The 27,922-nt window shown below is 38.3% G+C and overlaps 1 protein-coding gene across 2 annotated transcripts; it reads right to left on the bottom strand.

Moving 5' to 3' along the window:
• Nucleotides 1-101: 101 nt before the first annotated feature.
• On the bottom strand, nucleotides 102-27,901 carry lrrk2 (leucine-rich repeat kinase 2). 2 transcript variants are annotated; one of them, XM_066667134.1, is made up of 51 exons: nucleotides 27,510-27,901; nucleotides 27,195-27,274; nucleotides 26,970-27,079; nucleotides 26,121-26,209; nucleotides 23,655-23,789; nucleotides 22,687-22,821; nucleotides 22,229-22,360; nucleotides 21,720-21,839; nucleotides 21,315-21,478; nucleotides 21,131-21,210; nucleotides 20,917-21,023; nucleotides 20,443-20,572; nucleotides 20,181-20,305; nucleotides 19,956-20,083; nucleotides 18,921-19,065; nucleotides 18,401-18,540; nucleotides 18,168-18,296; nucleotides 17,838-18,008; nucleotides 17,331-17,595; nucleotides 17,020-17,205; nucleotides 16,790-16,905; nucleotides 16,629-16,701; nucleotides 16,322-16,530; nucleotides 15,921-16,171; nucleotides 15,614-15,762; nucleotides 15,441-15,534; nucleotides 14,822-15,008; nucleotides 14,476-14,657; nucleotides 13,589-13,797; nucleotides 13,380-13,507; nucleotides 12,440-12,658; nucleotides 12,144-12,345; nucleotides 11,566-11,654; nucleotides 11,264-11,451; nucleotides 10,617-10,771; nucleotides 10,336-10,482; nucleotides 9,312-9,503; nucleotides 9,060-9,206; nucleotides 8,716-8,828; nucleotides 7,642-7,832; nucleotides 7,367-7,527; nucleotides 6,862-7,032; nucleotides 6,630-6,730; nucleotides 6,311-6,535; nucleotides 5,005-5,198; nucleotides 4,807-4,879; nucleotides 4,421-4,611; nucleotides 4,124-4,276; nucleotides 3,102-3,322; nucleotides 1,877-1,957; nucleotides 102-1,773 (listed from the first exon to the last, which is right to left on the bottom strand). In XM_066667134.1, exons 1-51 carry the CDS (start codon nucleotides 27,646-27,648, stop codon nucleotides 1,568-1,570), a joined length of 7,728 nt encoding a protein of 2,575 aa, XP_066523231.1. In that variant the 5' UTR covers nucleotides 27,649-27,901; the 3' UTR covers nucleotides 102-1,567. The 2 variants fall into 2 exon arrangements, with proteins under 2 accessions (XP_066523231.1, XP_066523230.1); XM_066667133.1 differs by having other exon boundaries at nucleotides 27,195-27,277; nucleotides 27,510-27,900.
• Nucleotides 27,902-27,922: the final 21 nt, after the last annotated feature.

Raw genomic sequence — 27,922 nt, 5'->3', positions numbered from 1 at the left:
CCAAGAAATTAATATTTTATGGTAAAATAAAATTACTAAGATTTAAATAAAATCAAAGAAAGCTGGTATAAATCCATATTACACTACATAAAACACCACCATATTTCTTTAATACAATAAAATGGCAACATGTGACACACAGCAAGTACAGATCAATTCGTTTTAAATATCAATACACACAACAGTTTAGCTTTGGAAAGAAAAAAGATAAAATGCACAGTCATTTTCCAAAAATAGATAAAACTGTGAAAAGTGCTGGATTCTCTTTCTTTGACTAATTTCCAGTTCCTTAACAGGTAGTTGTAGCATATACATTTAACGTCATTACAATTCATGATTGTCATCCCTTTGTAAATATACAGAAAATATATTTTAGAATATACATTCATCAGCAATAAGATTATGACTACCTCCTGGTTTCTACACTCTGTCCATTCTCCAGCGCCACTGACCATACAGGAGCACTTTGCGAATCTACAATTATAGACTGTAGTCTGTCTATTGCTCGGCCTACATCATGCAATTTTACTCTGTTCTTCAGTTGTCAGGACCCCAACATACCATCATTGAGCAGGTATGATTTGGCTGGTGAACCATTCTCATTGGTGCAGTGACACTGATGTTGTGCTAGTATGAATGGATCAGACAAATAAGTACTGCTAGACATTTTAAACTTCTCAGTGTCACTGCTGGACTGAGAATAGTCCACCAACCAAAATATCCATTACGAATTGTCCAGCGTCTACTGCTGGAGGACTAGAGGACAACTAACATAAACTGCAGCAATAGATGAGCTACTGTCTCTACATCTACAAGGTGGACCAACAAGGTGGGTGTGTCTAACAGGGTGGACAGTAAATAGACAGCTTTTATGACATATGTAATAATACATCAAGGAAAGGATGGAGATCCTGTTGGCTCAATGTTTAAAAACATTCAGAATTCATGTAGTGTAACAAGGTGTTTTTTTTTAAAACACCAACACAACATATGAAAAGAAATCATAAAAATTACCTTCTTTTGAATTGCCAAGGCTCAAATCAGAACTTGGAGCCTTATTAGGATGGAGGGATATAAGCTGCATAAATAGTGCAGCGCCCAGAATAATTTAAAGTTCCATGCCTTGCACTAGTTCGTGGTTGGTTATGTACATTTACAACCATTTAATATTTGGTTATCATCAACGGGAACCTTACTGAGACTAGGGTCATTTCAGCTGCACCATGTACTGGTTCCTAGTGTAGAAAACATATTTAGTTAAATTTCAAGTAAACTACCATTTTTAGACAGAAAGCTGACCAAATAATGTGAATGAGGTGATAGTTTAAAATGCACTGAAGGTAATAACCATTCTGAAATACAAAATAATTTGTCTCCTACTACAAAACAGTTCAAATATTGAAAGAAGAATATGACACAGTAACAATGTTTCAAGCTAAAGACCAAATAAATCCAATATACAATAGGTACAATTACAAGCTAAAAACATTTCCCTTAAGTATGCAATATTACTGTAGTGTGTTCACACAGGTCCCTTTTTCATATCAAAATGAAACGGCAGTGAAATTCAGAAAGAAGTGGACAGCAGAGTGTTTGGCCGAATGTCGTGCTGGCCTTGAGTAGGGAAACAATGTGAAGGTACAGAGAAAATTTTGTCATGGGCCTGTTCTCTGATTTTGGTTGTGATCTGCTTCCTCAGCTCACAATGTGCATTCAGTTCCTTCATTTCCTGCGATAAAGAACTGCTCCACATCATCAGCACAGAGTCCTCATCTGACACACAAACAAACATGAAATAAAAAGCCAGATCAGACATTACTTCACACAAAGGAACTCCAATACTGTAACATAACAAGCCAGTATGAAATGTTTTTACCTAGCAGAGTTTTGATTTGGTTTTGAGGCATATGAAGGCGCCTAGCCAACACCAGAATGACACTTTTCCGACTTTTTGTTTCTGGAAGAGTAAATAATTGTTAAATATTTTCTTATGCCTTTGCATGTTAGACTTATAAAATCAGGGTAAAACGGTTAAAAAAAGGCAAAAACAATTTGCAGCATAACAAAGAGATGAGGAAAATCAGATGATGAGAATGCAAACAGCTACTACACAAGCAAACTGGATCATTCTTTAACCTTATCGGCTCATGAGTTCAGCATGTACAGTATAATGAGGATTTATGAACCTAGAATCCCAAGGAATAAACTGAAATCAACTGAGTCAATTTTGTGTTTACTTTGGGTAACATGTCTCCTTTTATTAAACTGACACCAGGTTTCACAACGTATAACTGGTATGTCAAATAATTTTATTCATTCATTATCTGTAACCGCTTATCCAATTCAGGGTCGCGGTGGGTCCAGAGCCTACCTGGAATCATTGGGCACAAGGCAGGGGGGCGCCAGTCCTTCACAGGGCAACACAGACACACACACATTCACTCACATACTCACACCTACGGTCACTTTTGAGTCTCCAGTCCACCTGCAACGTGTGTTTTTGGACTGTGGGAGGAAACCCGGAGGAAACCCACGCGGACACGGGGAGAACACACCAAGTCCTCACAGACAGTCACCCGGAGCGGAAATTGAACCCACAACCTCCAGGTCCCTGGAGCAGTGTGACTGCGACACTACCTGCTGCACCACCGTGCCGCCCCAAATCATTTCAATTCTTCAAATTGTAATATGATTTAATTGTATTTATGCATTTTATTTTATTTATTTATTATCATCTAAAAACTAAATTAATTTAAACAGTTTAAAGGAAAATAAATCCTGGTAATGTGGTAATCCAGAGCCAGTTTTAGAAATAGTTAGCTAATGCATGTTCTGTCTATATGTATTGATTAGATTTAATCAAGAGATTAACTATGAGAGGGCTATCTTACCCCAGGTGGGATTTTTCCCACATGTTAACCTTCATGCAAATGTAATGTTTACAGCTTCCATTAAACAGTAAGTGATGGAATGCATAATGTTTATATTCACATATCTGTATCAACAAGACGGTCTAATTCTGCAATCTGTCAATTAAAAATTATATGTTAAATGGAATACAAATTATAATATCATGTTGTGAGATTGAGGAGAGCCAGTACCTATCAGCACTGAGGCCATACTGCGCACTGAGCGACAGTCTGGGTTGATGGTCTGTAGCAGCTGATGGGAAGACAGATCCACCAGTAAGATATATCCAGCTCTGGTGCCAATCCACAGTGTACCGTTTTGTTGCACCACAAGAGTCTTCACACGGGCCCAGCATGACTCCATCATCCTGGGCATATCACCACTCAGTTTGGCCTTCCTGCTGGAGGTAGGTCTGACAGATCACACAATTTTTAGTAGTGAATAAATAATAATATTTTGCTGTATGAGGCAATAAGATTTAGTTTTTATTTTGCAATCTTAGGGCTGATTATAAATAACAATCAATAAAGTTCTCTTTTAATCTTTTAATATTAAATTAACAAATTGCTCACCAGTTTATGATGTATACATTTTTACACAGGGAACTGTTTTGGGTCCCACATGACTCTGAATTACAGTGAGCACATACCATGCAAATGTCTGTGTTACTTTATGGAATTAGATTGGTGTCAAATGTGTTAAAAGGTATCAAAAAATGGCATCAAAAATAAAATTTGGGATTTCTTTTCCTTGCCTAGCCCTGTGTTATGGGAAGGTATAGCTTACTGACTTGATAACAAAACATGAATGAGAATTTATGAGGTATTTGTCAAGTGATAAAAAGGTGGATTCACATGCGAAGGTGATGCTTTCATAAGGTTGACAACAGATAATATACATGCACAAAGATATTATATACTGCAAATATACTAAACACTGACAGATAAGCAAACACGAACAGCAGCAGATGGACACTCAGTCCTTCTTTTTTTACTCAGTAATGCAACTTCTAATGCAACATACCTTATGTTGTAACAAATTATATGTTTTAAGATAATTTTGTCTATCGTAATATCTAAAGCATTATATATCGTACTGTATTTAATTCTAGACTGTATAAGTTATTATTGAAAACAATAAAAGCTATTATTAATGTTTTTAATTAATATGGCTCTAGGTGGTAGTGTATGTGCGAATGTACATGCACTGTCACCTCAGTAACTGCACACAATCAATGAAGTTAACCATCCTCCCACTCTTCTTGTCCCACACTTCTATAGTGTGCCCTCCATTTTTACACAGATAGATGTGCTTCTCCACAACCAGTCGAGATATACAAGCCTCACTGCTCGCTGACTGCTGCTGCCTTTTTAATAAATGTTCAACAAAAATAATACATAATATTAATGGCCTTTATTTCCCTAAATTATTATCATTATAATTCTCAACCCACTAGTCTAAGAAATGCATGCTTCTTTCTTCCAAAGAAGGAAACAACATGACTACTTACTTATAGAGCTTTGTAGGCCGGGTGTCAATACTCTTAGAGATGTTATACTCAACAGTAAGCGAAAAAACCTTGGTGCCACAACCAGCCCAAACCGTGCTGCGGTCCAGAAAGTGGCTTGACAGACCCAGACATATCAGAGGTGTGTTTATATTCCCAACCTGCAAGACTTTCACTGGAGTGCCGTCTGCACACTAGGACAGAAAGGTCCAGAAATATGTCATAATTATAGCCTGAGTGAATCAACTGCTGTAATACACCTAATCTTATACTGGGCTTTAATGCAAAGTTATGACTCATATTTATTACAGCATGCAAAGCATAAAAAAAAAAAAAAAAAAAAAGATGGAGTACAAAGTAAGGTTAAAGAAAATTCAGAGGAGCAATACCTTTATGACTGAATCTTCATAAATGACAAGAGTTCCATCTGCTGTTCCCACTAATAAGTGATTTTTTAAACAGCTAATAAAAGGAAAACATATAAAATAACATTATTTCGTCTTATGCAGCCTAATATCAGTAATATCAGTAATATCAGTAAAATCAGTAATAAATAACACAGTCTAAAATTATACATAGTAATTTACCTGCGCTGAGATGGGGTGTGGAAAAACAATGAGGTCACTGCATCTTTTACACACCGCAAGCGGTGCAAAACCGAACTGTTTCTTGTATCAATAACAACCAATGATCCCAGCTGTGTCCCTGCAACCAACCAATCATTGCACACGTCAGGCAATCTGACAGTGACCAGGCATAGAACAGGGCTACTGTCCACCTCCTGTGAAACACAAATGACAGATATAGTCATGACCAAACATATCTTGAAACAAGTATATTATAAACAGTACATGTCAAAAAGTATGGACCCATCAGTGCAACAAATGTTTCTTCGAAGACAAATGATAACAATTTCAAGTTTGTTTCCCTTTAGAAACAGCCTTTACTCTTTGGTAGAGGCTTTACACTTGTTACTGCAACTTTGACACAGGGGCGTCCTGTACTGACATTCTGGATTAGAAATTCCACTCCAAATCCAAGGTACAGGATGGTTCGCCATCACTAGAGAACACAGTTCCATTCCAATCTAGCCAAATCCAAATGGCTTTATATTCCACCAGCTAACACTTGCTATTGAGCTTGGGCTTGTGTAGTTCTAGATCATTCATTTTATTGGCAATACTTTTCTGTGGAGATTATACTGTGTCAACAATGAGTCCATTGGAATATAAATATTGCATGATAAATGGCAAAATTATTCTGCGTGAAATCTGGTTATATTAAAGGTGATGTATGATTTTGGAAAACAAAGTTGATATCTGAATATCAGCAGAAAAACAAACACACCCCTCCCTATTGGAATGAAATCCTATACAGTAGCTTTAAGGTACATTACATTTTTTATATATAAATACAATAGAATCAGTGGACCAATCAAATAAATGTAGTGAAAATAAGTAGGAAGAATCATCTTGCTGCTGAAGTGAAGGCTTGTATATATTGTTTAACAAGAGGATTCCTAAAGTTAGGGCGTCACCGTGGTGCAGCAGGTACGGTCATTGTCACACAGCTCCAGGGACCTGGGGTTGTGGGATCAAGTCCCACTCTGGGTGACTGTCTGTGAGGAGTTTGGTGTGTTGCCCTGTGCCCACATGGGCTTCCTCCGGGTGCTCCAATTTCCTCCCACAATGCAAAAACACACATTAGTAGGTGGATTGGCGACTCGAAACTGTCCATAGGTATGAGTGTGTGAGTGAATGTGAGAGTAAGTGTTGCCCTGCAAAGGACAGGCGCCATCCAGGATGTGTTCTGGGTAGGCTCCAAACCCTTCGCAACCCTGAACTGGACAAGTGGTTACAGACAATGAATGAATGAATTCCTAAAGTTTATTACCTGTCTGAAGTTTTTATCAGTCTCTATATCAACATATGTAACAAAGCCAAGTTTCTGGCTGCTACTGCCCCCTCCCATCCAGACTCTAGACTTTGCTCCTCCGTACACACTTCCTGCCATTCCTCCACCAGAGCAGGAGACAGTGAAACACTCACAGGAAAGTCCATGCAGTGTCAGCTCCCAAATCAGACCCAACATTTCACTTGAGTTCAGACAATCAAACACCTGCAGTGGGACAAAAAAAGACAAGCATAAACATGAAACGCACTTAAAAGACAACATTTTTGCTGGTGGAGGCAGCAGATGTGCAGTGGTTTACCTGTGCAGATGTGGGTCTGTCCTGTGGGTTCTCCTTCAGACAGTCCTTCATCAGGCTCTGAAAGCCTGGCCATGGGGTACAATGGTAGTACTCTACCGGATCTAACAACCCAATAACAAAGACAACTACATTTTCAGTAAGAATGCAAATATCAATACACAACTGTCATAATCATCACACAAGGATAAAGATTTGTGTTCACCAGTGAAAATGTTTTATATATTTACATTACCTGGTAACTTTCCCTGCACAGCAATCTCATCAAACTCACTGGGGAACTTCACACCATCCGAGATCCTCTCTCCGCAGGTAAAAAGATCATACATTAATAGACCAAATGAATAAACGTCTGCCTGAACATTATAGATCACATTACCACGGGCAACCTCAGGAGCTCGAAAACCTGCAAAACACAGTTAAAAAATGAGCCACACTGACAAATTTAAAACATAATTCAATCATTCATGTCTTACTTAGAAGCTGCCATAAATTTGATGTGGTAAGGATAAGTGTCTGGTAAGGATCAGTGGAGCCTGTATTATTTGAGATATATATATATATGTTGCTGTTAAATTTTATTTGTACAGTGCAATTTTGATCACAATTTCAAAATGTCACTGTAGTCACAGTCCTTACTGAATCTCTCCTGGTTTCTGTATATGTAGCACTGTATATGATGGCTGAAGGCCAGAAAGATGTCAAACACAGCAGTTGTTATTTTCTGTTTGAAGTGCTACCTGGTGTGCCTTCTGAGCTCTTGACTCCCATACTGCAACAGTACTGAGCGATGCCATAGTCAGTGATCTTTGCTATGATCTCAGAGTCAGCCTTCAGCGTAAACAGCAGCACATTATGAGGCTTCAGGTCCCGATATATTATCATAGAGGAGTGCAAGTAACTAATTAGAAAGAAAAAATGAAACACAATCGAGACATGACAAAGTGACCATACAATTATTTCCAACAGTGGTAGTGAGTCTGTTTCTGTAGACATGTGTGTGCTGTGTGTGTACCTGAGGCCATCTGCCACCTGCAGTGCTATCCTGTGCTGCAGTTTGCGGTTCAGGCTGCTGTGCTCATGTTCAAATAAAGAGTCAAGGGAGCCACATGGCGCCAGCTCCATCACCAGCACATGAGGAGAACTTCCTGCAGCCAACAGAGCCACTAGACTAGGGTGGTGCAGTCTTCCCAGAACCGCCAACTCCTGCAAAACCAGAACGAAATATCCTAGCAGCTGTAGGGGTCAGGAAGATCAACTTAAATAGCTCCTACAATTTTAACTGCTCACAACCCTTTTGGATTATGCTGACAGCAGTGCATTTGACATGTACATAGTTCATTAAAAAACCTGCCTCTGTTGGGGACACTTCAAATATTTTTGGGCCTATATCTTTAGACCCATTTTCTTTTTAGATTTGTCAAAATATAACATACAGTGTATAGAATGGTGCACAAATTTAATGTTGCCAAACTTGCAACAGAAAAGTACCATCTAAGGATTAAGGAAAAAGACCCCATAGTTTTTTCTCCTTTGTTGTGATGCCAGCACTCATTGGCACTAGAACATTCCAGGATGGTTTAAACTATATAGTTAATGTTAATGCTAATTTTAATATGTATTTATTTGTCATGTGTCTTCCTCATGTAACCCATCTGTGAACACACACACACACACACACACACACACATACAAACACACAGAGCTGTGTTTATATACCCAGAACCATGGTTAGCCATCTCCATCCCCCAAGGAGCAGTTGAGGATTAGATGTCTTGATTAAGGGTAACTCAGCTGATAATTATTCACTTCCACAGCCCCAAATTTTCATGCCAGTCATGGGACTCAAACCATTTTCTCAACAATAAGGCCGTGACTGCCTTTATTTAGCCCATTAGGGTGTTTTTTCTCATTTAACCTCTAATTTTACTGTTGTTGAAAAATGAACAGTGACTAACACTAAAAAATTGACCTGCCAATCACATGATCTGCAACACATATATATTTCTGGAACTCATCATCAGCACTTCCTATACAGCCCTCTATCACAGACTAAATATGAATGTGAACCTGGACAAACAATTCTTACCTGTCTGACTAGTCTGTGAACATAGAGCTCTGATGCATGTTTGTTGAAAATCTTGATGGCAACATCTTCATTTTTATATATCGCTCTGTACACTGAACCAAATCCTCCACCGCCTACAAAAACATGTCAAAATGGTTCTTTCGGGGCCACAGGTCTGCAGAGATTACAGTTTCACTCATCTATCACATATCATAGATGGACAATATGTTTTTGAAATTATTTGGGGAAAAGTTGTCAGTGTCAGTGAATTTCATTGTTCAATCTGCACTAAAGGCTGTTGTAAATTATATGAAATTCCTACTGATATGTTTATAGTGACATTATACACCAAGGAATCTACACACCAAGTAGGTATTCTTTGGAAATATCCATGTCCAGCTCTTCTGAGTCCAACATGGTACTGACTGGCTGGTCAATCAGGATCAGATCAGGGCAGATCTGGGAGATGTGTAATGTACTGTGAGGGTCCTCAGGGTTCACCAGCAGACCATCTAAGAAAAAAACAACAACCAAAAAAGGATTTTTTGCATAAATGTCTGTTTCTGTCAGTCACTTAGAACAGACATCAGAGGAGAGGAAACAGTGGTAAAACTAACCCTTATCTATTTTTTTGAGTAGATCCTCCAACAGCATCTTGCTCTGCTCCTGGGTGTCACTGAAACTGTACATGGCCCACTTCTTCAGCAGCATCTCCCCATCACCGTGGATATCAGTGGTGAGGAGGTCAGGGAACCACTCTTCCAGCAGAGAGTCAATATGATCAACCACCTGGCCTATTAACACATGACCTAAAAAGGCAAAAGACATTTCTTTTGTAATCAAAATTATCCTTCGCAGTACATCACACAAATTTCTCAAAGAGTAGATCAAAGACTGGGAATTTTTAGTCTTAGACATTTCACATTTAAAGACATACATTTTGTTCAAAGGTATGTAGATCCCTTTATGTAGTTATTCAGATACATTCAGTACACCATGATTGCTGTTTGTATTCAACTATGCACACCTTTCCTGCTCTCCATATTTAGGCTATGGAGCAATGGATAAATGGGACCCATACTTTTGGAATGAGCTGAAGTAGTGCTTGCGATTCAGAATGGTCCAATATCAGCACCCGATTTCATTTAAGCTTGTTGCTGAATGCAAGCAAATCCTCATAGCAATGTTCCAACAGATTTTTTTTTTTAGAAAAGTGGAGACTCACTACAGTATTGAAAGAAAAAAAAAACCTTTGTTTTCAGAAGAAACACTGGATGAGCCTGTCTCTGCCATACATTTGGACAAATAATGTATTTTTTCAGTTTTTAGGAAAATGATTCCTTCAGTCTATTCAAATGTAAAAATAGTACTCAATATCTAATATTTTGCCTGGTGCATCAGTATCCTTTGTTCCAACTGTGTTCTTCCAGGAGTTCAGAAATTGGAAAGTAATGGTCTACAAAAACACAACATGACCCACAGAATTCAAACGGGTGTTTCGAAGTAAAACAAACCAAGGCATCAAAGGAGGCATCAGATTACTTATTTTATAAAAAAAAATGTATAAAAGAATGCTATGAAATGCTGGGAATGCTATGAAATTGTACTGTCAGGTCATAAACATTAATATCACTAACTTACCTTTGCGGGAACACGGCACAGTGATTTTAACAAAACTGGAAGGGTTGTTTTGCACGGGATACTCTTCCACAAGGCAGTATGCCTCAACAGACCACTGTAAGTACACCCCTCTCTTCCAGTAGATTTGCTTTGGCCTCAAAGGTATCTCTGAAACCAAATTAATAAAATCTTAAGTACAACATTAAACTCCTGCATTAGAGGCCTCCAAACATGTAAGCTAGAAAGGAAATTGCTAAATGACAAAAATAACATCATGTTAGGGAATGCAGCCCTTGTCTTACCTCTGCCACTCAGCATAAAGGGGGACACCTCCAGAAGCCGGTTAATCTGTCTGGACCAGTAACCCATAGGGAAATAAGGCATCTCATAGACCCTCACAATCATTTCAGAATTCTCACAGTGAGGAAGGTCAATCTTTGGTTTGTGAACAGGCAAGCTGCACAGAAAAATTGATGTGATATGAGTTTGATTCATAGTAATGTAAATAATAAAAGATCTGGCAGGTTCAAGTATCTGTGTAATTTTTTTTTTTTTTCAAATGACTGATACACTCCAGGGGTGGATAGCCCAGAGTGAAATGCCATTGTCCTTATGTACACATTAGAATTGCATTGACAGGTAACAATATGATAATCAGCATACACACCAATTAGTGATTAAAAAATAAATATTAATTAAAGAAAAAACATTTCTACAGATATTGTAGATTCATAATGGATTAAAGTAATGGATCTTGTGTCACTGGGTGAATACAATCCGACACAAAGTGACTAAAAATAATGATGAAAATCTAAGTTAGAAATGGCATTTACTTTGATAAAACATATGCAGGAATGCCCATCAAATGAAATCCTAAAAACACTTTTATCCATTATTTTTTTCTTCTTAAAAAACAAGTGGAACGAATAGATCAGTATAAAGCAAGTACCTGCTGGGCACCAGAAACTGTTCTTCGCTAAATGGCATGGCAATCTGAAATTTCTCCAGCAGTTTAAAATATTGGGTGAACTGATCTTTAGGAAAGTAGTGGGTCCCTGAGAGAAATTTTTCCAACACTGAGTGAAGTACCACTCCTGTGGGGTTCTCACACACATCTGAGTTCTGCAGATTGAGAGCCTAAAGCCAAAAAAAAAAAAAAAAACATAATCACTGGTGTGCAAATCTATGTGTATATGATATGTAATATATGTGTATATGTGTATTTTGACAATGTGTGTGTTTGTGTGTAACCTGTGAGATAACACTGCACAACCATTGAGGGTCAATGAAATACAAGTCGCTGAGAAGGAGTGAAGGGTCATCAAAATGCAGAAGCACACCTGGGATATTACATATGCACAGATAAGGAGAGTGAAACACTGACTCAGAGAAGTTCCTGTACTACAGTGCTGAGAAAAAGTCAAAGCCTATACTTCATTTATTTAGTTTTGAATCAAAGTGGGTATGAAATAAAAGGTATTCCTGTTTCAGTGTCAGATAAAGCAGAAAATATACATTTTATAAAAATTCATAATTCCATATATTTTCCCACTATATACATTTTTGAACTCCACTTTCTACTTTATTCCCTTGAGTTTCCATTGCAAATTAATTAGCATAAACTAATCTCAGAAACACCTCCAGAAAACAATAGTTTACATTTAATTACCATTTTTACTGAACAATTGAATAAATTAGTTTTTACGCACTGAAAGTGAGGATGCCACAGAAAGAATGAAACATATGGATGATGTACTCTCCTCATAAACAGTTAATAAAAGAAGGCTTATTCTGAAAGTTCTGAAAGATGCTAAAAGAAGACGTCTCACCGGTCTCACTGAGGAAGTGGACAGCATGAGGAAGCTCTCCTTCCTCCAGCTGTAGCTTGCTCTCCTGAATGAGCTTCAGGAGGCGCTGGTGTCTGAGCACAGGAAACTCAGCAGGCACATGACTCCGCTCCCGCCGAATCCTTTGCTCCAGCTCCACATAAGAGTCAGGAACCAACTGCCCCATCACTGGCTGCCCTTGCACCTGCACAAGGAAGAACAAATGAAAAGACACATAAAAAGAAACATACACATAAAAAGAACTACACTAAGTCAAGGAATCCAGACCTGTGGCTCACCTTAAAATTAACTGCTTCCCTGGCAATGGCCTTGCGCAATTTACTGATGGAGTCTGACTCCTCACAAGCACAGAGCAAGTGGTTCTCTTTAATTGATGGAAAGCCTGCACGGGGTTGCAGATCCTCACGGAGTTTCTGCACACAATCTTGTACCAGGTGATCTTCACACATGTCCAGATGAGTGCCAACTAAAATCACTGGAGCGACAGGGGCTAAAGCCTATGGGAGAAAAAGGAAGCTATAAAAAAAGAGTTTTAATAGCACATGTACATGTTGGAAGATGTTGACAGTCAGGTAATCCTCAACATTTTATCTACAAAAAACATCTGAGATTTCTAAGTGGCCTTCTAGCTAAAACTAACAAAAACTCATTTATGTTTTGTTATGTAATGTGGTTGTAAAATATATCCTTTCAGCATCATGTGTAGTAGTTACATCACAGGACATGCAATGTCACATGAAGCATTTCCATCAAATGCATGCTGTAGTCACCATGTATTGGTCCATTTGTTTAACAGCTATCATAAATTTAAAGTGATAGAAAAAAAAATGCTGGCAGTGCATTTATCTGCATATCTCTCTCTCTCTTTTTTTTTTTTTTTTTTTTTGTCTTACTAAGAAATGGAACAGAAAGATGAAATCTACAGATTGTTCTGCAACCTGAATGGAGCAGACAAGTGGAAGGGAGTAGAGAAAACACAGAGAAAAAAGCCTAAGCAGTAATAAAAATTTATATTTTTATTTTAAATTTACAGCTTCACAATCACTGTGATGTTCCACTGAGCTGTAAAAGGGAGTAAAGAGCCACTGAGCTCAGCACTGCAGAAACTGCACACTGAGTTCCAAAATCCAAATCTTTCCAAGTGTTCCTTTAAGAAGGTAGTAATTTAATACATAATTTGTGCCTGCCAAATCCTTACAATGCAGCGTTAGAACTCACTTTGATATTGAATAGCCAAGGTTTGACAGCATCCAGCTCACAAACTCCTTTACTCAGGTCATACAACACCAAGTATATGGCTCTGGAGCTCATGAAGTGAGGGTGAGAGTCGCTATACTCCTCCCTACCTGCACAGTCACACAGAAGGAGGTTAGGACATTTTAATTTGTAGAAATGGCAGTGAGGTTATTACACTTGGGAAAACCCACCCGGCAAGTCCCAGACGTTCAGGATCATAGTTTTCTTGTTCCGGTCTCGGATGGTCCAGTCTCTGACACTGAGGCCATCTAAATGCTGAGAACGCTTGAGTTTCATTAACTGAAGGATCAATGTAGTCTTCCCACTGCCTGCCCTCCCCACCACTATGAGCTTCATGCGAAAATATGGAACAGCCTTCTTCAGACGTTGTTGAAAGTACCTGAACATATAAAAAGCCAAGAAAACAAACTTGAGCTCAAGTTCCTAGACTTACAACCACATTTAGAAATATATGAAATTTAAAGACTGGGAAAATAAACCAAATAAATCTGACAGTCATTCAATATTTATTTTATTTTATTTTATTTTTTTAATTCTATAAAAATATTCTAACATTGCACATAAAACAAACAAAAATCCATGAAATGCCGCTTTCCAAAATAACCCATTTGGTTTTTGAAAAAATATATATACACATTGAAAGATGCTAGTGCTTCTTAAAATATGTTATTTCATAGCTTGCATAAATGATTAGGAAGCTGGCACGCACTGATAAAAATACAATTTTGAATGTCCAGAAAGTTATTATTCCAGAATGCTGGAAATGATATAATGTGGAAATATGATATACTATAAAACAGATATATAAACATAGTTGCTGAGAAACCTAAATCTTAAAATAGACAGTCAGTCAAAAAGGTAATTACAGTTTGGAGTTCACAGGTTTTTTAATCAGCACAACCAATCCTACAGGGAACCATTCCTTCTTGTGATCCACATATATAAGCTCAAGTTCCCTGCACAAGAGACTCATCTGATGTGTGTGCCTTTAATACCATAACCGCAGCACACAACCTCACTCCCTGTGAGCGAAATAGATTGGGAAAGTAACACTGACCTGACAATGTCTTTGGTCTTGTTGCCAATGTGTTTAAGATCAAGCTGAAGCTGAAGTCCATCCAGCGGCAGATCCCATAGCCGCACCAGCTTTCCCATCTCATCAGGGAAAGAGCGCAGGCCTGTATTTCCACTCACGTCCAGAGAGGTCAGCTCCTCCAGTAGCCCAATCTGTGGTGGAAGCTAACAACAGATGCAAAGCACAGTGAGACCGTACAGAGTCTAAGACCATTTAGATCATGTTGTGTAACTGCAAATATATGCACAGCATGTTAGAACTAGATTATTGATTCAATTATGACTTCATATTTGCTTTAAAGTCCATAAAAATACAAGCCATGCCCTACCGCAATTAGTTTGTTGTTACTTAAATGCAACTTTTCCAGTCTGGCCCATTTATAGACAGGTTCTCTAAGGTCCAGCTCAGTGATGTTGTTCTGACTGAACATCAGCTCTCTCAGATTGGCACTGGCCCACTCAGCCGGACTCGGCAGGACAGTGATACTATTGCTCTTCATATCCACTGACCGCAAACTGACCAAAAAAAAAAAAAAAAAAGCAAAATTTATGAACGAGTTTAACAGATCAAAATTATAAATGTATGTATCAAATATTGGCTGGTCAATAACACTCAAGTCTTTTTGGTAATGGTACCCTCTAGATTCAGTTGTGTCACTGTAGCACCTTCTATTAAACTATACGACAACACCTGCTAAACTGGTGCATCTGAACGTTACGGTCCTTAAAACATTGTTAAAAAAAAATAATACATGTAAACATAACCTATAACCATTTTACAACAAAACACATTAAGAAGAGGGTTATAAATGTTACAATTCAATTCTAAACTAAAGAATTTTGGGTCGCCTTAAATTAATTTCAGCTACACAATTATCTATAGAATTTGGGCCCCTAGGAAAATGATGTTAATTTCTATGATATGTGAATATTTGACAAACCACTTACTTTGGTAAACTGACAACCTCCTCAGGAACATGTTTGAAATTGTTCTGAGATAATTTCAATGTTGTTATCCTGCAAGGCAAGTGTGACAAAGTACCTGTAGAAAGATATTTCTATTACTCAACATTACTCAATATTTCAACATTACTGACATATTTTATAATCAAAGCGCATACTGAGTTTATTGCCAGAGGCACTGAATGTTTCCAGCTTTAAGCATTCTGTCAAGAAGTCATCAGAGATCGTGGTTACTTCATTCTTAGAGACATCAAGAATCTTAATTTCAGCCAGAGTGAGAGGGAGGGAGAGTTCAAGAATTTCATTCCTACAAGTGACAAGATAAAAATAAAAACACACTGTTTACAACTGTAATTGCAAAAATGGCTCTAAATAGAAAATCACATTTTGATCTCTGATTAATGCTGATGTGTATCAACCCAGTAAAAGAAATTAGAACAGGATGGGAAGCATTTTCCAACATACCCCTCCAATGAAAGCTCTTCAAGGTTGTCCATGACTTGGCCCAGCTGGAAAGGAAAGTTACTGATATGGTTAAAGGAAAGGTTAAGCTGGCGGAGATTTGGACAGTGCGCACGTGGTTCCAAAAGGAGCACCGGGCCAATGCGGTTCCGTGATACATTGAGCACGCTAAGTGAAGGCAGGCTCAGGAGTTCAGGAGGAAGTGAGCCAAGCTGGTTCCCTTGGAGATCCAGTCGAGTGAGGCTTTGCAAACTCTGAAACATAAATCCAAATTTCAGATTCACCACCAACTATCAGTTATGATTTATTTCAAATAAACCAACCCCACAAACTATTCTACCCAGGTTTGTTTCAATTCTATGGGAAATACTAAAGTGATGGCTCTAGAAACCTGAGGCTTATACCTCACAGAGAGTGTTGGGAAACTCTAATAAGTTGTTGCTGCTGAGATCAAGTCGCAGGAGCTGCTGAAGCTGCAGCTGGACTTCACGATCATTCGTCAGAAATGACAGAGTGTTCAGCTCATTCCCTGATAGATCTAGCAAACTCACACCATCTCTTTCCACACCACACAGTGGACCACTGGGAGAGGAAGTCTCAGAAAACAACAGTGCTAAAGATTAAAAAGAAAAAGAGACAGTCATTGACAGTAGTGCTATAAAACATGGCAATCGCTACATGTTTGAGTAAAGGAAATAGACAGGACTGTACCTCTGTGGAACTGGCCATTTCTGTTGAGTCTCTTTTGCAAGGATTCGTTCAGATCAGTCTCAGCTTGGCACCCCTATGGAGAGACATGAAAATACAATCAATTAACATTTTATAAGTCAGAATTATGCCTGACTGTTTAAGCAGTCGGACATTCGACTCACCTCAGAAATGGCACGCCTTTGTCTTCCTTGCTGCCTCGCTTTGGACCGACCCCTCAACTCCTCTGATGAATCACTGTTAATTGTTAGTCTCAACCTTTGTGCAGGGCCATCGCTTCCTAACAAAAAGAAACATTGAAAGCTGAGAGTGTGACAATCAGCATTACATTTTAAAATTGTGGTTATGGTTAAATTACAGAATTCACAGTTTTTCTGAAGAGAAAACAACTTACCATCACTTTCCAGGTCTTCAAATGTAAAGACTACACTGCTGTCTAGAAAGATGTGTGAGGAATCATCACTTTCCTCATCAGAAAAATAACCGGAAGTGTTCACATCTCCCTTTAGACCAGAAACCCCAACCTGACACCTTTTCCTCTGTAGGGCCAGTATCTGCCTTGCCAGCCACAGGCCTTTACCTGCATACACATATTTGTTTTTATTATTGTTGTTATATTATAGTGTTATTTTTTAGGCATTTGATAAACTAGAAGTAAAGGCATTTGTTTGGGCATTGAAACTTCATTTGTTAAAATACACTCACTATTCTTTTTTTGAGCAGTAGTGGGTACACAATTCTCTGAGAGAAGTGCACAGAGCCATGATGCCTCTAGATGTCCAAGCCTAAAGCCTCCCAAGCACAGAGCATTGTTGGCTGGGTCCAGACCTAGCCGGGCCAGGAGGAGAATAACCGCAGGACCGTCTCCTCTCCTCACACATACACCCAGAGCCCCACGTAACTGCTGCTCATGAACACCAGCACTAACCAGCACCTCCACCAGAGCCAGTGGTCCTCCATGCTCACATACCTGCCATAGAATTACAAATAAAAAAAACAAAATCCAGATTTTTGTCAGTGCTACTACACCATAAAACAAGCTGAGAATGCTTGAGGCAGATGGTCCACTTTTGAATAAAGGCAAAAATTAACTAAAGGTGGCAGCATGTTGGAGCAACAGTCAGTGTCACTGTCATGCAGCTCCAAGTCTCAGACCTTGCTCTGATTAAAATCATAAACTACAAACAAACAGACAGTTCAGTGTACAATCACCTGGTATATCAAAGACTCAGTCTTAGTCTTCTTATTAACATCAGCACCCAGCTGGATAAGACACTCAGCCATGACCACATCCCCCTCCTCGCATGCCCTCTCCAGTAGCCGGTAACAGATCTCACTGTCCATCACCATCTTAGACAGGCACAAGCAGCTCAGCTTCTGGAGCTGAAAAATACACACACACAAGACATAGGAATTATTTTGTCTGATATTTAAGAACAATAAAAGATGGCACCTAAATGCTACATATGCACAACACTGTGATAACTCTCACATTTCTATGACTCATTTTCATATTCAAAAGACACTCAGATTCACACGTACTGGATTATTTCTCCTATCAGGACTGCTCTCTCTCAGCTGTTGGAAAATCTCTTTCTCAAATCCCTCATTCTCCAGCTCGGCAGCTGCACCTGAACATGTGTCCATCAGCTTCCATATTACCTGAAATCCCTGACGGCCAAAAACACAAATATCTAGCTTATCAAGCACACTTCTAGTGACACAAACATAAATGCTCCTTTTGGAATATTATTTTTAATGTTACAGTAACCCACTTTTAATAGCATTGCTGAGTCTTCCTTGTGTTGCCTTACAGACGCGACCAGAACAGAGGCTAACACAGGCACAATCATGCGCGAGAGCTTCTTCTTAGAGATCAAGTGAAACAGGAGACTCAGAGCCCAGTAGTGAATTTCTGCAGATAAATTAACAGGATTTGTTCTGTCCATGTAGCAAGAGATTTGGTCAAAATAAAAAATACAATTTGCACAATTTCCCTTTAAGTTTTTTTTTTTTCAGTTTGCAGTATAGCCCACATTTAGCACTGTTGCATTCTTCGAAGTGTTCTGAGTTGTTAGATAATCTTAAATAGTTTCAAGATTATGATGACCTTCAGACACCATAAATAAGCTTAGATGACTGATAATATTTTTTTAACCTAAGCATTGTGTTATATGCAAATGTGACTTTAATAAGTTCTCAGTTTACTGCTGTTTCACATCCTGGTACTCTACAGTAAAACCAGCTTAAAAGGTCAGATCTAACCAAATTTGCCTAGTATTGCCTGGCACTCACCTCGTTTACCAGGAAACATCTGTAGTGTATGCAGAACTGTATCTATCGCCCCCTGTTGACACATAAGGTCAACAGCTCCAGTACAGTCAGCCAGCACAGAGAGGACCCAAAGCCCACACTCTTGAATCTCCTCATTGCTGATGAACTGAAATATGAGCATAGATACATACAAAGGGATGGGTGATATTGCAAAAAAAAAATGTCACAATACATAAAGAAATCTTCAAAATACCTTATATGTATTAATGTTTTGAAACATAAAATTAATTCACTCAACATATTTGCAATTTAAGATAAAATAACATTACACTGCATTCCAATACACATTCCTTTATAGAAAAAGCATGCAGCACTTGTACATAATGTACACTAATTTTGACTTTACATATATTAATTTTAATAACTAATAATAAAGGCAGAACTATAATCAGATTTCATAAAAACTGCTCTGTCTTTAAGAGGAAGAAACACCTTTATTGATCCCCTTAGGGGAATTGCTTCTCTGCATTTGACCCATCTGTGGTAGTCAACACACAAATACACACTAGTGAGCAATTCTTTCCAAACACTAGGGGCCACACACAACTGAAGCAGGGGGCTGTGACCACCTCGGTGTCCGGGGTGCCGTTTGGGGGTTAGGTGCCTTGCTCAAGGGCACTTCAGCCATGAATAAATTTTCCCTGCCTGTCCTGGGAGTTGAACCGGTGACCCTCAGGCCTCAAGCTTGCTTTTCTAACCTCAAGGCCACGGCTGCCCCCAAAAAGCCATGGCTGACCCCAAAGCCACAGCTGCCTATATATATATATATATATATATATATATATATATATATATATATATATATATATATATATATATATATATATATATATATATATATATATATATATATATATATATATATATATATATATATATAGATTGTTTTATAATAACGTTTCAGCATATGACATCAAATCACAGCCTTATGGTCAAAATGGGAAAAAAAATTAATGAACTGTGATGTGTAATTTTAACAACGTTGTCAGTTCTTACCCTGTTCAAAGCTTCAAGGTAAACTGTGTGAGCTTCCTCTACCACACACTGATTCTTCAGCACCCTCAGAGACACATCTAATGCATCTGGATCTGCCACAGACATGCCATGCTCTCTCAAACTAAGGTCTGCACAGGTACAGAAAAATATTTAAGATTACTCACAGAAAAACTGGCTTACTGAAATATGTGTGTTCACCTTAAGGGCACTGATCAGAGCTCTTACCTGGACTGAGAAGCACCAGGCTAGCTCTCAGACCCTCCAGCTGAACCTCAGGCTCAAAGTTATGATCCTTCATGGCTATCAGGATGCGGCCCATAGCCATAGTCCCTTCGTCTAGATTAACTCTCCTGTCAGCAGAGAAAGAGGGAGAGGCAGACAATGTACAGAGACATTTTTTATAGAGGAAATTAATTAAAAAATAAACAAATAAATGAATAAATTAAAAAAAACGTGGATACATAGAAAGATAATGGATCATCCCTACCCTCTCTGGAATAGTGTGTGTAAAAGCCTGCAGGCACTTTCACAGATTTCACTCGATTTAGCATTTCTCTTCATCAGCTCCACAATGTTGTAGTGGATTCCATGGGAAAGCAGGAGAGACCTCATTTTACCTGAAAACATACACACACTTTATATTTAAATTGGAACTGAAATATGGAGTCTTCTCCATATATGCAGACAACCCTATAACTGCTGAGACGGTGCAGTACTTCTCTCACACACACTAACATGGAAAGTTCGGGCACCCGTGGTCAAACCTGGTCAGGTTCTGTGAGTTTTCTAATTGAAAATAAGTACACGTCTGCACTTTTTAATGCATCATCTGGTCTAATCTCTAATATGTATTTGAATATGATGATGAACCAGATAAACAATTAAGTACATATTGCAAGAACTTATTGCGTCCTAACACATATTAAGACATATTGGCTAGGATAAAATGACTCTAACTCACTGTGCCGTCGAATGAGTGTCCCCAGTGTGGATGTAGCAGCTTGAAAAACCCCAACACTAGAGGAGTTTGAGAGCATCACAGCCATTATCTGAATATGTATAGGAGGTCTGAGAAAGGAACAAGACAATAAGACACTAGTTAATCAATAATTAAATTATTCCTTTTTTATTTTTAACACTTTCTGAATTATACTGATCTTATACTGAAAGCAGACCTTCCCTCTGGCTCCATATATATATGACTGCTCGCACTCCCATAGAGCAGCAAGCTGTTTAGGGCTCGACATGCAGCTTCCTGATTAAACAACATAATAAAAGCAGTTTAAAATTAAAACTTATATTAAATGGATGCTTTAAACAAAGAATAATCCTTTGAATATTGCAATAAAAAGTGCCCACCTGCACTTCCGGATCTTCAGTATGTCTTTCCAAAGCTGTGCAACACGCCTCTCTCCAAACCAGGCTTTCCTCAGTTGTATTATCTGCTTCATTTTCTTTCATCTTCACATCATCTTCTTCGCTGCTTTCTCTTTCAAGGTATTTGTTCTCCATGATTGTCTTTGCTGATAGATCAGAGATACCATGGCCATTCTTCAGTGTAATTCAGTTTTAAATACTAGTTTTACATGTTTAAATAGTGTATATTTGAATGATGAGCATTTTATTATAGATCTAACCTGCACAGAATAAACATGGATTAAAAGCTTTGCTAATCAAATCTGTCAAAGGTAATAGCACTAATTCAAGCATTCATCAAACTAGTTTCACCAAAACAACCATAGTTGTCCAAACTCCAAGACTCACTAAGTTCAGCAAGACAGGAAAGGGCAGCAGCCTGGATTCTTGCATTCTCAGGGTAGCAGAGACAAGAATTCATAACCACTCTGTGCACACCATTCAGCACCAGGATATTGAAGTAACTTTCTGCAACAGAAGCTACAGTCAAAGTCAGCTGTAAAACAGCTCTAGCAATAAAATGGCACAGTATTTTTTTAATTAAACACTAACAATTAAAAGCCTGTAGAAAACAGTGAAATACTGTAATTTCATAATTTTTAAATAAATTTACAAATCAGCAGAGACGAATGTCACATGCATAACAGTGCATTAATATATTATTTTAACCATACATGTGGAAAGACGCATGGTGTGAATATTATTTAACATTATATCGTAAGCAGTTAATAGTTACATCAGTTCTCCTTTTCTTTACCAGCAAAGTGACAATGTATTTTAAGGCATGGTCATTGGTTACTTAACCAGTATTAATGTTTGATTTAATTTCCCTATTGCACTGGCCTTTGTTTACCAACCTGAGGTCAGTTTTTTCAGCAGACAACATCCCACCACCTGTACAGCCTCTGACTGTGCGCATGCCTCCACTGCCTGACACACCAAGCTGTAGCATTTTTCAGTCTTGGACATCAAGATCTCAACATTGCTTTCTAAAATCCAGATAAAAACAAAATAAGGCATTTCATTTTGATTGAATTTCCTCGTCTAATCATTTAATGTGGTTACATAGGAATGTAAGTGTTTTATGTAATTGGATAAAGACGTTTGAGCTGGAGCCAAATTAACTGAATAGATATTACACTTGTATTGCCTTGGTCTCTTTCAACCCTAATTCTACAAACTCATTTACTAAATTATAGAGTAAAATGCTACTTTCAATTTATCATTAAATTTGTCATGAAAACAGACAATGAGAAGGAACAAGCACTAAAAAAAACTACAGATGAGAAAATAGAGGAAGGACAATATGACTTACCAGGCTCGACCAATGGAATGAGGACCTGCAGTGCAGGCAACACCACATTCTCACTGTCCTTAAACCTGCTGAGCGCACTCAGAACCACCCCATGATCCTTTCTCTCAATAAACTCCACCAGGTGGTCCTCCGGAACTAAAGAAAACATAAGAACATGCACATAATAAATACAGCAGAAACACAAAAATAACCAGGAAATACAGCTGCTTATGCAAACCAGTGCCTCTTAATGGTTATCACTTCCCATTTTAAGTAAGTCACTGACATTTTTCTTATTACAATATATACATTTCAGGAGTTTCACAGGACAAATCTGCCTATTTATTGTGTTCTTTTACATATGCTACTCTAAACATTTAAAAGCAACATATTCTTTAAAATATCTGAAGACCCAATAGCTGATTAACATCTAAGAGGTGCTCTTCCTCACTTAATCCAGACTGGAATATAATCATTCATTTCATCTTTAATTTAATCATCTTTTAATTGTAAGCATCCATACAAAAGCATGTCTGAGGTGCTAGGAGTGTTCTAATGCATTTATGTTTTATGATTATCTGTTTTTTTTTATAATAATTTTTAATCATTTTAACCATATATTTTTCTTTCATTGCACTACATTGTTTACCCTTTCATTTTTCTATTTAAATTTTTTTCCGTTCTAAATCATGACTTTAATTGCAATTACACTATTCTTCCCTATTTCATATTCAATACAGAATTTCTGAAAAGTGCTATAAAAATAAAGATAATTATTATTGTTAATATTAAGATAATTATTTTATCCAGACTTAAAACAATTAGCTTTACAACATATACAGATTCTTATAACGCTGACTGGAAAACATGTAAATGACACTGGCACCTGTCTATGTGGCTGGCCATATTTCTCAAGGCATAAACATAATTTCCATTAATGGGGATGGATGGAAAGGGTGTGTCATGTAGAGGGTTGTCTTCTCTCTAACCTCTATCCAACAGCAGGTGGAGAGCCGAGCATCCTTGAAGCTGCACCTCCTCACTGTGAGGAAACTTCTTCATGGCCTCTACAACCAGGTCAAACACATCCATCTCATCCTCCAGAAGAAGCATCAGCAGCTCACCTAACAGAGACGAACAAACAAAAAACACCATATTACAACATTCAAAGTGTTGGACCACTTAGGTTTCCTAAGGCTGCTCTGGCTATATATACAGGTTTTATTAGGTCTCCCTGTTTATCCCATCATTAACATCCAAGGTGATTTTACATATTAATGCTCCCAGAAAATAAAATATACCAGAAAACGTGATTTACTGCGATGCCATAAATAAGCTTCAGGTTTTTCAATTGAATGCATTTCAGTTTTAACGAATTTTAAAGAACCATCCTCTGAAAATCTACTTTGATGAACAAAATTGTTATTCTATGATACCGCTCCACAGAATATTATTGTTACTTTTACTATATTATTAGAATTTCACCCAGTTTTAAAAAATCTTCTGTTTAACTCAACTATTATTAAAATCTAAACAAAATAATTTAGAGTTGATGCTAAGTTTTCCCTGTTAGAATAGTTCACATTAGTACTGAAAGGAACCCAACATCAAAAGCCTTTATAACTTTGTCACAGGAGTTATCACAAAAATGCCTCAGACCTTGTTTATATTGGCTTTGAGAAAAAAAATTTGCCCAAAAACAGACTGTCAAAACAAAAATATTCAGCTTGAAAGTTTACATGCTGGATCTTATAAGATTTAAAATCTTAAAAAATCTTTTACTAGTCTCATTAATCAACATAATAAAACTCATTAAAAAAATATTAAAACAGATTAAATAAAATGGATATATTTGTGTTTATAATCCCTAGTTCCCCTTAGCATCTCTGTAAAAGAATACTATTACCAGCACTGTAAAGAAATTATTTTCTTTACAGTGCTTAACTCTCTAGAATGTTGACATCAGAATCGATTCATTCATTTATTGTCTGTAACCACTTCTCAGCGCCTACATGAAATCACTGGGTGAAGGTCATGGAACACACACTGGAGGGAGAGCCTGTCCATTACAGGGTGACATGCACTCACACACTCACTCACACCTATGAACACATTAGAATAGCCAATGTGTTTTTTTGGACTGTGGGAGGAAACCAAATCCCACACAGGCACAGGGAGAACACAACAAATCCTTCACAGATAGTCACCCGAAGGCGGACTCGAACACACAACCCCAGGTCCTTGGAGTTGTGTGACAGCGACACCGTGCCACCATATTCAGAACTGAACTATACCTAAATGTAGTGGATTTTGGGGGGCACTGTGGCGCAGCAGGTAGTGTCGCAGTCACACAGCTCGAGGGGCCTGGAGGTTGTAGGTTCGATTCCCACTCCGGGTGACTTGGTGTGTTCACCCCGTGTCCGCGTGGGTTTCCTCCGGGTGCTCCGGTTTCCTCCAACAGTCCAAAAACACACGTTGGTAGGTGGACTGGCGACTCAGAAGTGTCCGTAGGTGTGAGTGTGTATCTGTGTGTCTGGACTGGCGCCTCCTCCAGGGTGTATTCTTTGCGCCCAATGATTCCAGGTAGGCTCTGGACCCACCGCGACCCTGAACTGGATAAGTGTTTACAGATAATGAATGAATGTAGTGGATTTTTCTACAAAACAGTTTAATCAGATACACTGTATAGAAAGTGGCTTAACTGCCATAAAAGTGGCTTAAATTAGGTAAAAGGTTTGATTTAAAATAAAAGCAGTTTGAATGCTAAATGGTAAACAAATGAGTGGACAGAGCAGCAACAATAATTTCATGTAAAATAACAAGCCTTAGCATTATATTTTCTTAAAATATGGTAAACACTCACAGCTAATTTAAAAATAATCATCTGAATTCAAGAAACAGGTGATTAGTCAATGACAGCATTGACCTTTTAGCCAAACTTGGCTCTCATCAGCATTAAATCTTTTCTGCCATCTGCTGAGGTGCCACAATGAAAATATCGTGTTTGTCATATTTAACAGACATTAAATACATGTTGTACATTAAAACCATATCATACAAAGAAACACTGATAAACTGTAAATGTTAATGGAGGCTCTGTGTTTGCTGTAGCTGACAAGCAGCTAAACCTGATTAAAGTATGGCAGTGGTACAGTAAACTAGTTGCAGCATGACTCAGAGAGAATGAAGTTCATGCTGCACAGCCTCCCACACCTGAACAGCAACACCAATATCTTTCTCTGGGGCCAATAAACAGTTGCAAATAGAGTTCATGGGGTTAAATATCTACGAACTGAATAAAACTACAGACATATAGGCTTGGAAACTTGGAGATTAGAAAATGTATTCATTCATGACACCATTTTGTTACCTGAAATTCTGAGCCCTGTTGTGAAAACTGCTGTGGCTGTGTAATAGGAATGTTGAGTAAAAGATGCTGGGAAGAACAGACTTACTTGACTTCAGCAGCAAGGCTAGAGCTCGCAGTCCTACCATTATCACTTTACAGTCTTCATGATGCTTGGTCAGCACCTTCAGAATTTGCCTAAATTTGCACATGCGCACACACATTAGCACACAATCAAACATGCTTTCACAAACATTCCTATTATTTCTACATTATTTATACAATATTATATACAGAATCAAATCAGAAACCTATTCAATGGCAGAGAAGGTTTGTGAAGGGCACTGTGAGGCAAAACGCTGGCAAAGAAAAGTTTTTCTCTGATGAATAAATATCAACACTAATTATACAAAATCAGGAACTGCATAAATTCACTAAATATTTTGGGAAGTAAAACAAATTACTAAATTTGAGTGATAGACATTGACACACCTGTATCCTATCACCATGACTGTAAAGCAATCAAAGTAGTTAAGTTCCTCTACCATAAACCATTTCACATCAAACTACCCTGAATGACTCTGTTTACGACTGAATCATGTGCTTAAGCATTTTTTTTTATCTGATTCAAAAAAGTGAAAGGCCACTACACAGGTGAGGTCGGGAGAGGCTAGTTTCACTTTTCATTGTACACTTTCCCTGTCCTTAGTTGTGTGGTTAGTAAGTGGTCCGGTTGGTAAGATCTTTCCAAAAGATTGCTGGGTTTAGCACTGAACCTCTCATCAGTATTCAACCTTTAGATTATACTGAGGTTTTGTTGTATATAAAAAAAAATTGAATATTTTCTCAGTGGAAAATGAGAATTCACATACAAAAAAAGCTAATTTTGTATGGCATGATTCCAATAATTTTGATGGCAGACATTATACTACCCTGTAAAGAATAGTCTCACACTTACTGGTGCACCCCTATAACATCCCATCCTTGTCCAGCTCCTAGTGGTTTGACCAGCTTGTCCAGAGTGGCAGGACAGATTTCCATCAGTCGACACAGCAGGGACCATCCAACCTGAGGTGATGGTGACAAGACAGTAGCTCAAAAACAGCATACGTGATTTGTAAACTTTTATTTTATGAACATGAATATGGACTACAATGACACTAGAGAGAGAATGTATATATACCTGCTGTACTTTGCTGTTGTTGTAAGTTGACAGCACAAGCATCAATGGCTCATGGACATTTTTGTCTTGAAAAAGCTCCGCTGCTGAACAACAGGAGGGAGAGAGGGGCTTTAATCTCCAAAAATATCTCCACAAAGAGGCAAAAGCTCGTTCAATTATAGCTCAGTGTACACATGGGTCCAGACAGGGAGGGAAAATAATTCCAACAGAATAAAATATGCATTCCAATACAACACATAGAAGTACAAACATGCCCAGGCCTATAAATAGAAATCACTGCTTTCACAGTAGTCATAGCCCAGTGGTCGGTCTTACCGCAGTCGTCTGTGTGCGCGAGGAAGAGCAGATCTTGCACGATCTGGACCATGGTGCCCAGCTGTTTTCCTTCTTCCAGATTTTTGAGCCGAACTAACAGCTTCTTCACGCTTTCTTCCAGGTCCTCTTTGTTCACCATGGTGCTGGGTACCGTGCTGTCTTTCAGCAGACATTAAACACATGTGCACAGGCTTTCCGCTGGGATAGTAAAGAACGGCTTGAGACGAAGCATAGCACACTGAGTACAAACCGCCAATGTGAAGTTTACTTAAGGACCCTAACGTCGCCGCTGTGGTCTGTGGACTGGGGAGGAGCGGTGAACATGTCTATAGATCCCTCTCTACAGCTCGCCGTTTAGAGATATGCCCAGGAGTCTCTTTTCCACTCGCTCACGCACAGAGAGAGAGAGAGAG

The sequence above is a fragment of the Hoplias malabaricus genome, chromosome 4, assembly GCF_029633855.1.
Source record: "Hoplias malabaricus isolate fHopMal1 chromosome 4, fHopMal1.hap1, whole genome shotgun sequence".
NCBI lineage: Eukaryota > Metazoa > Chordata > Actinopteri > Characiformes > Erythrinidae > Hoplias > Hoplias malabaricus.
This window is presented reverse-complemented; position numbering and strand designations above follow the sequence as displayed.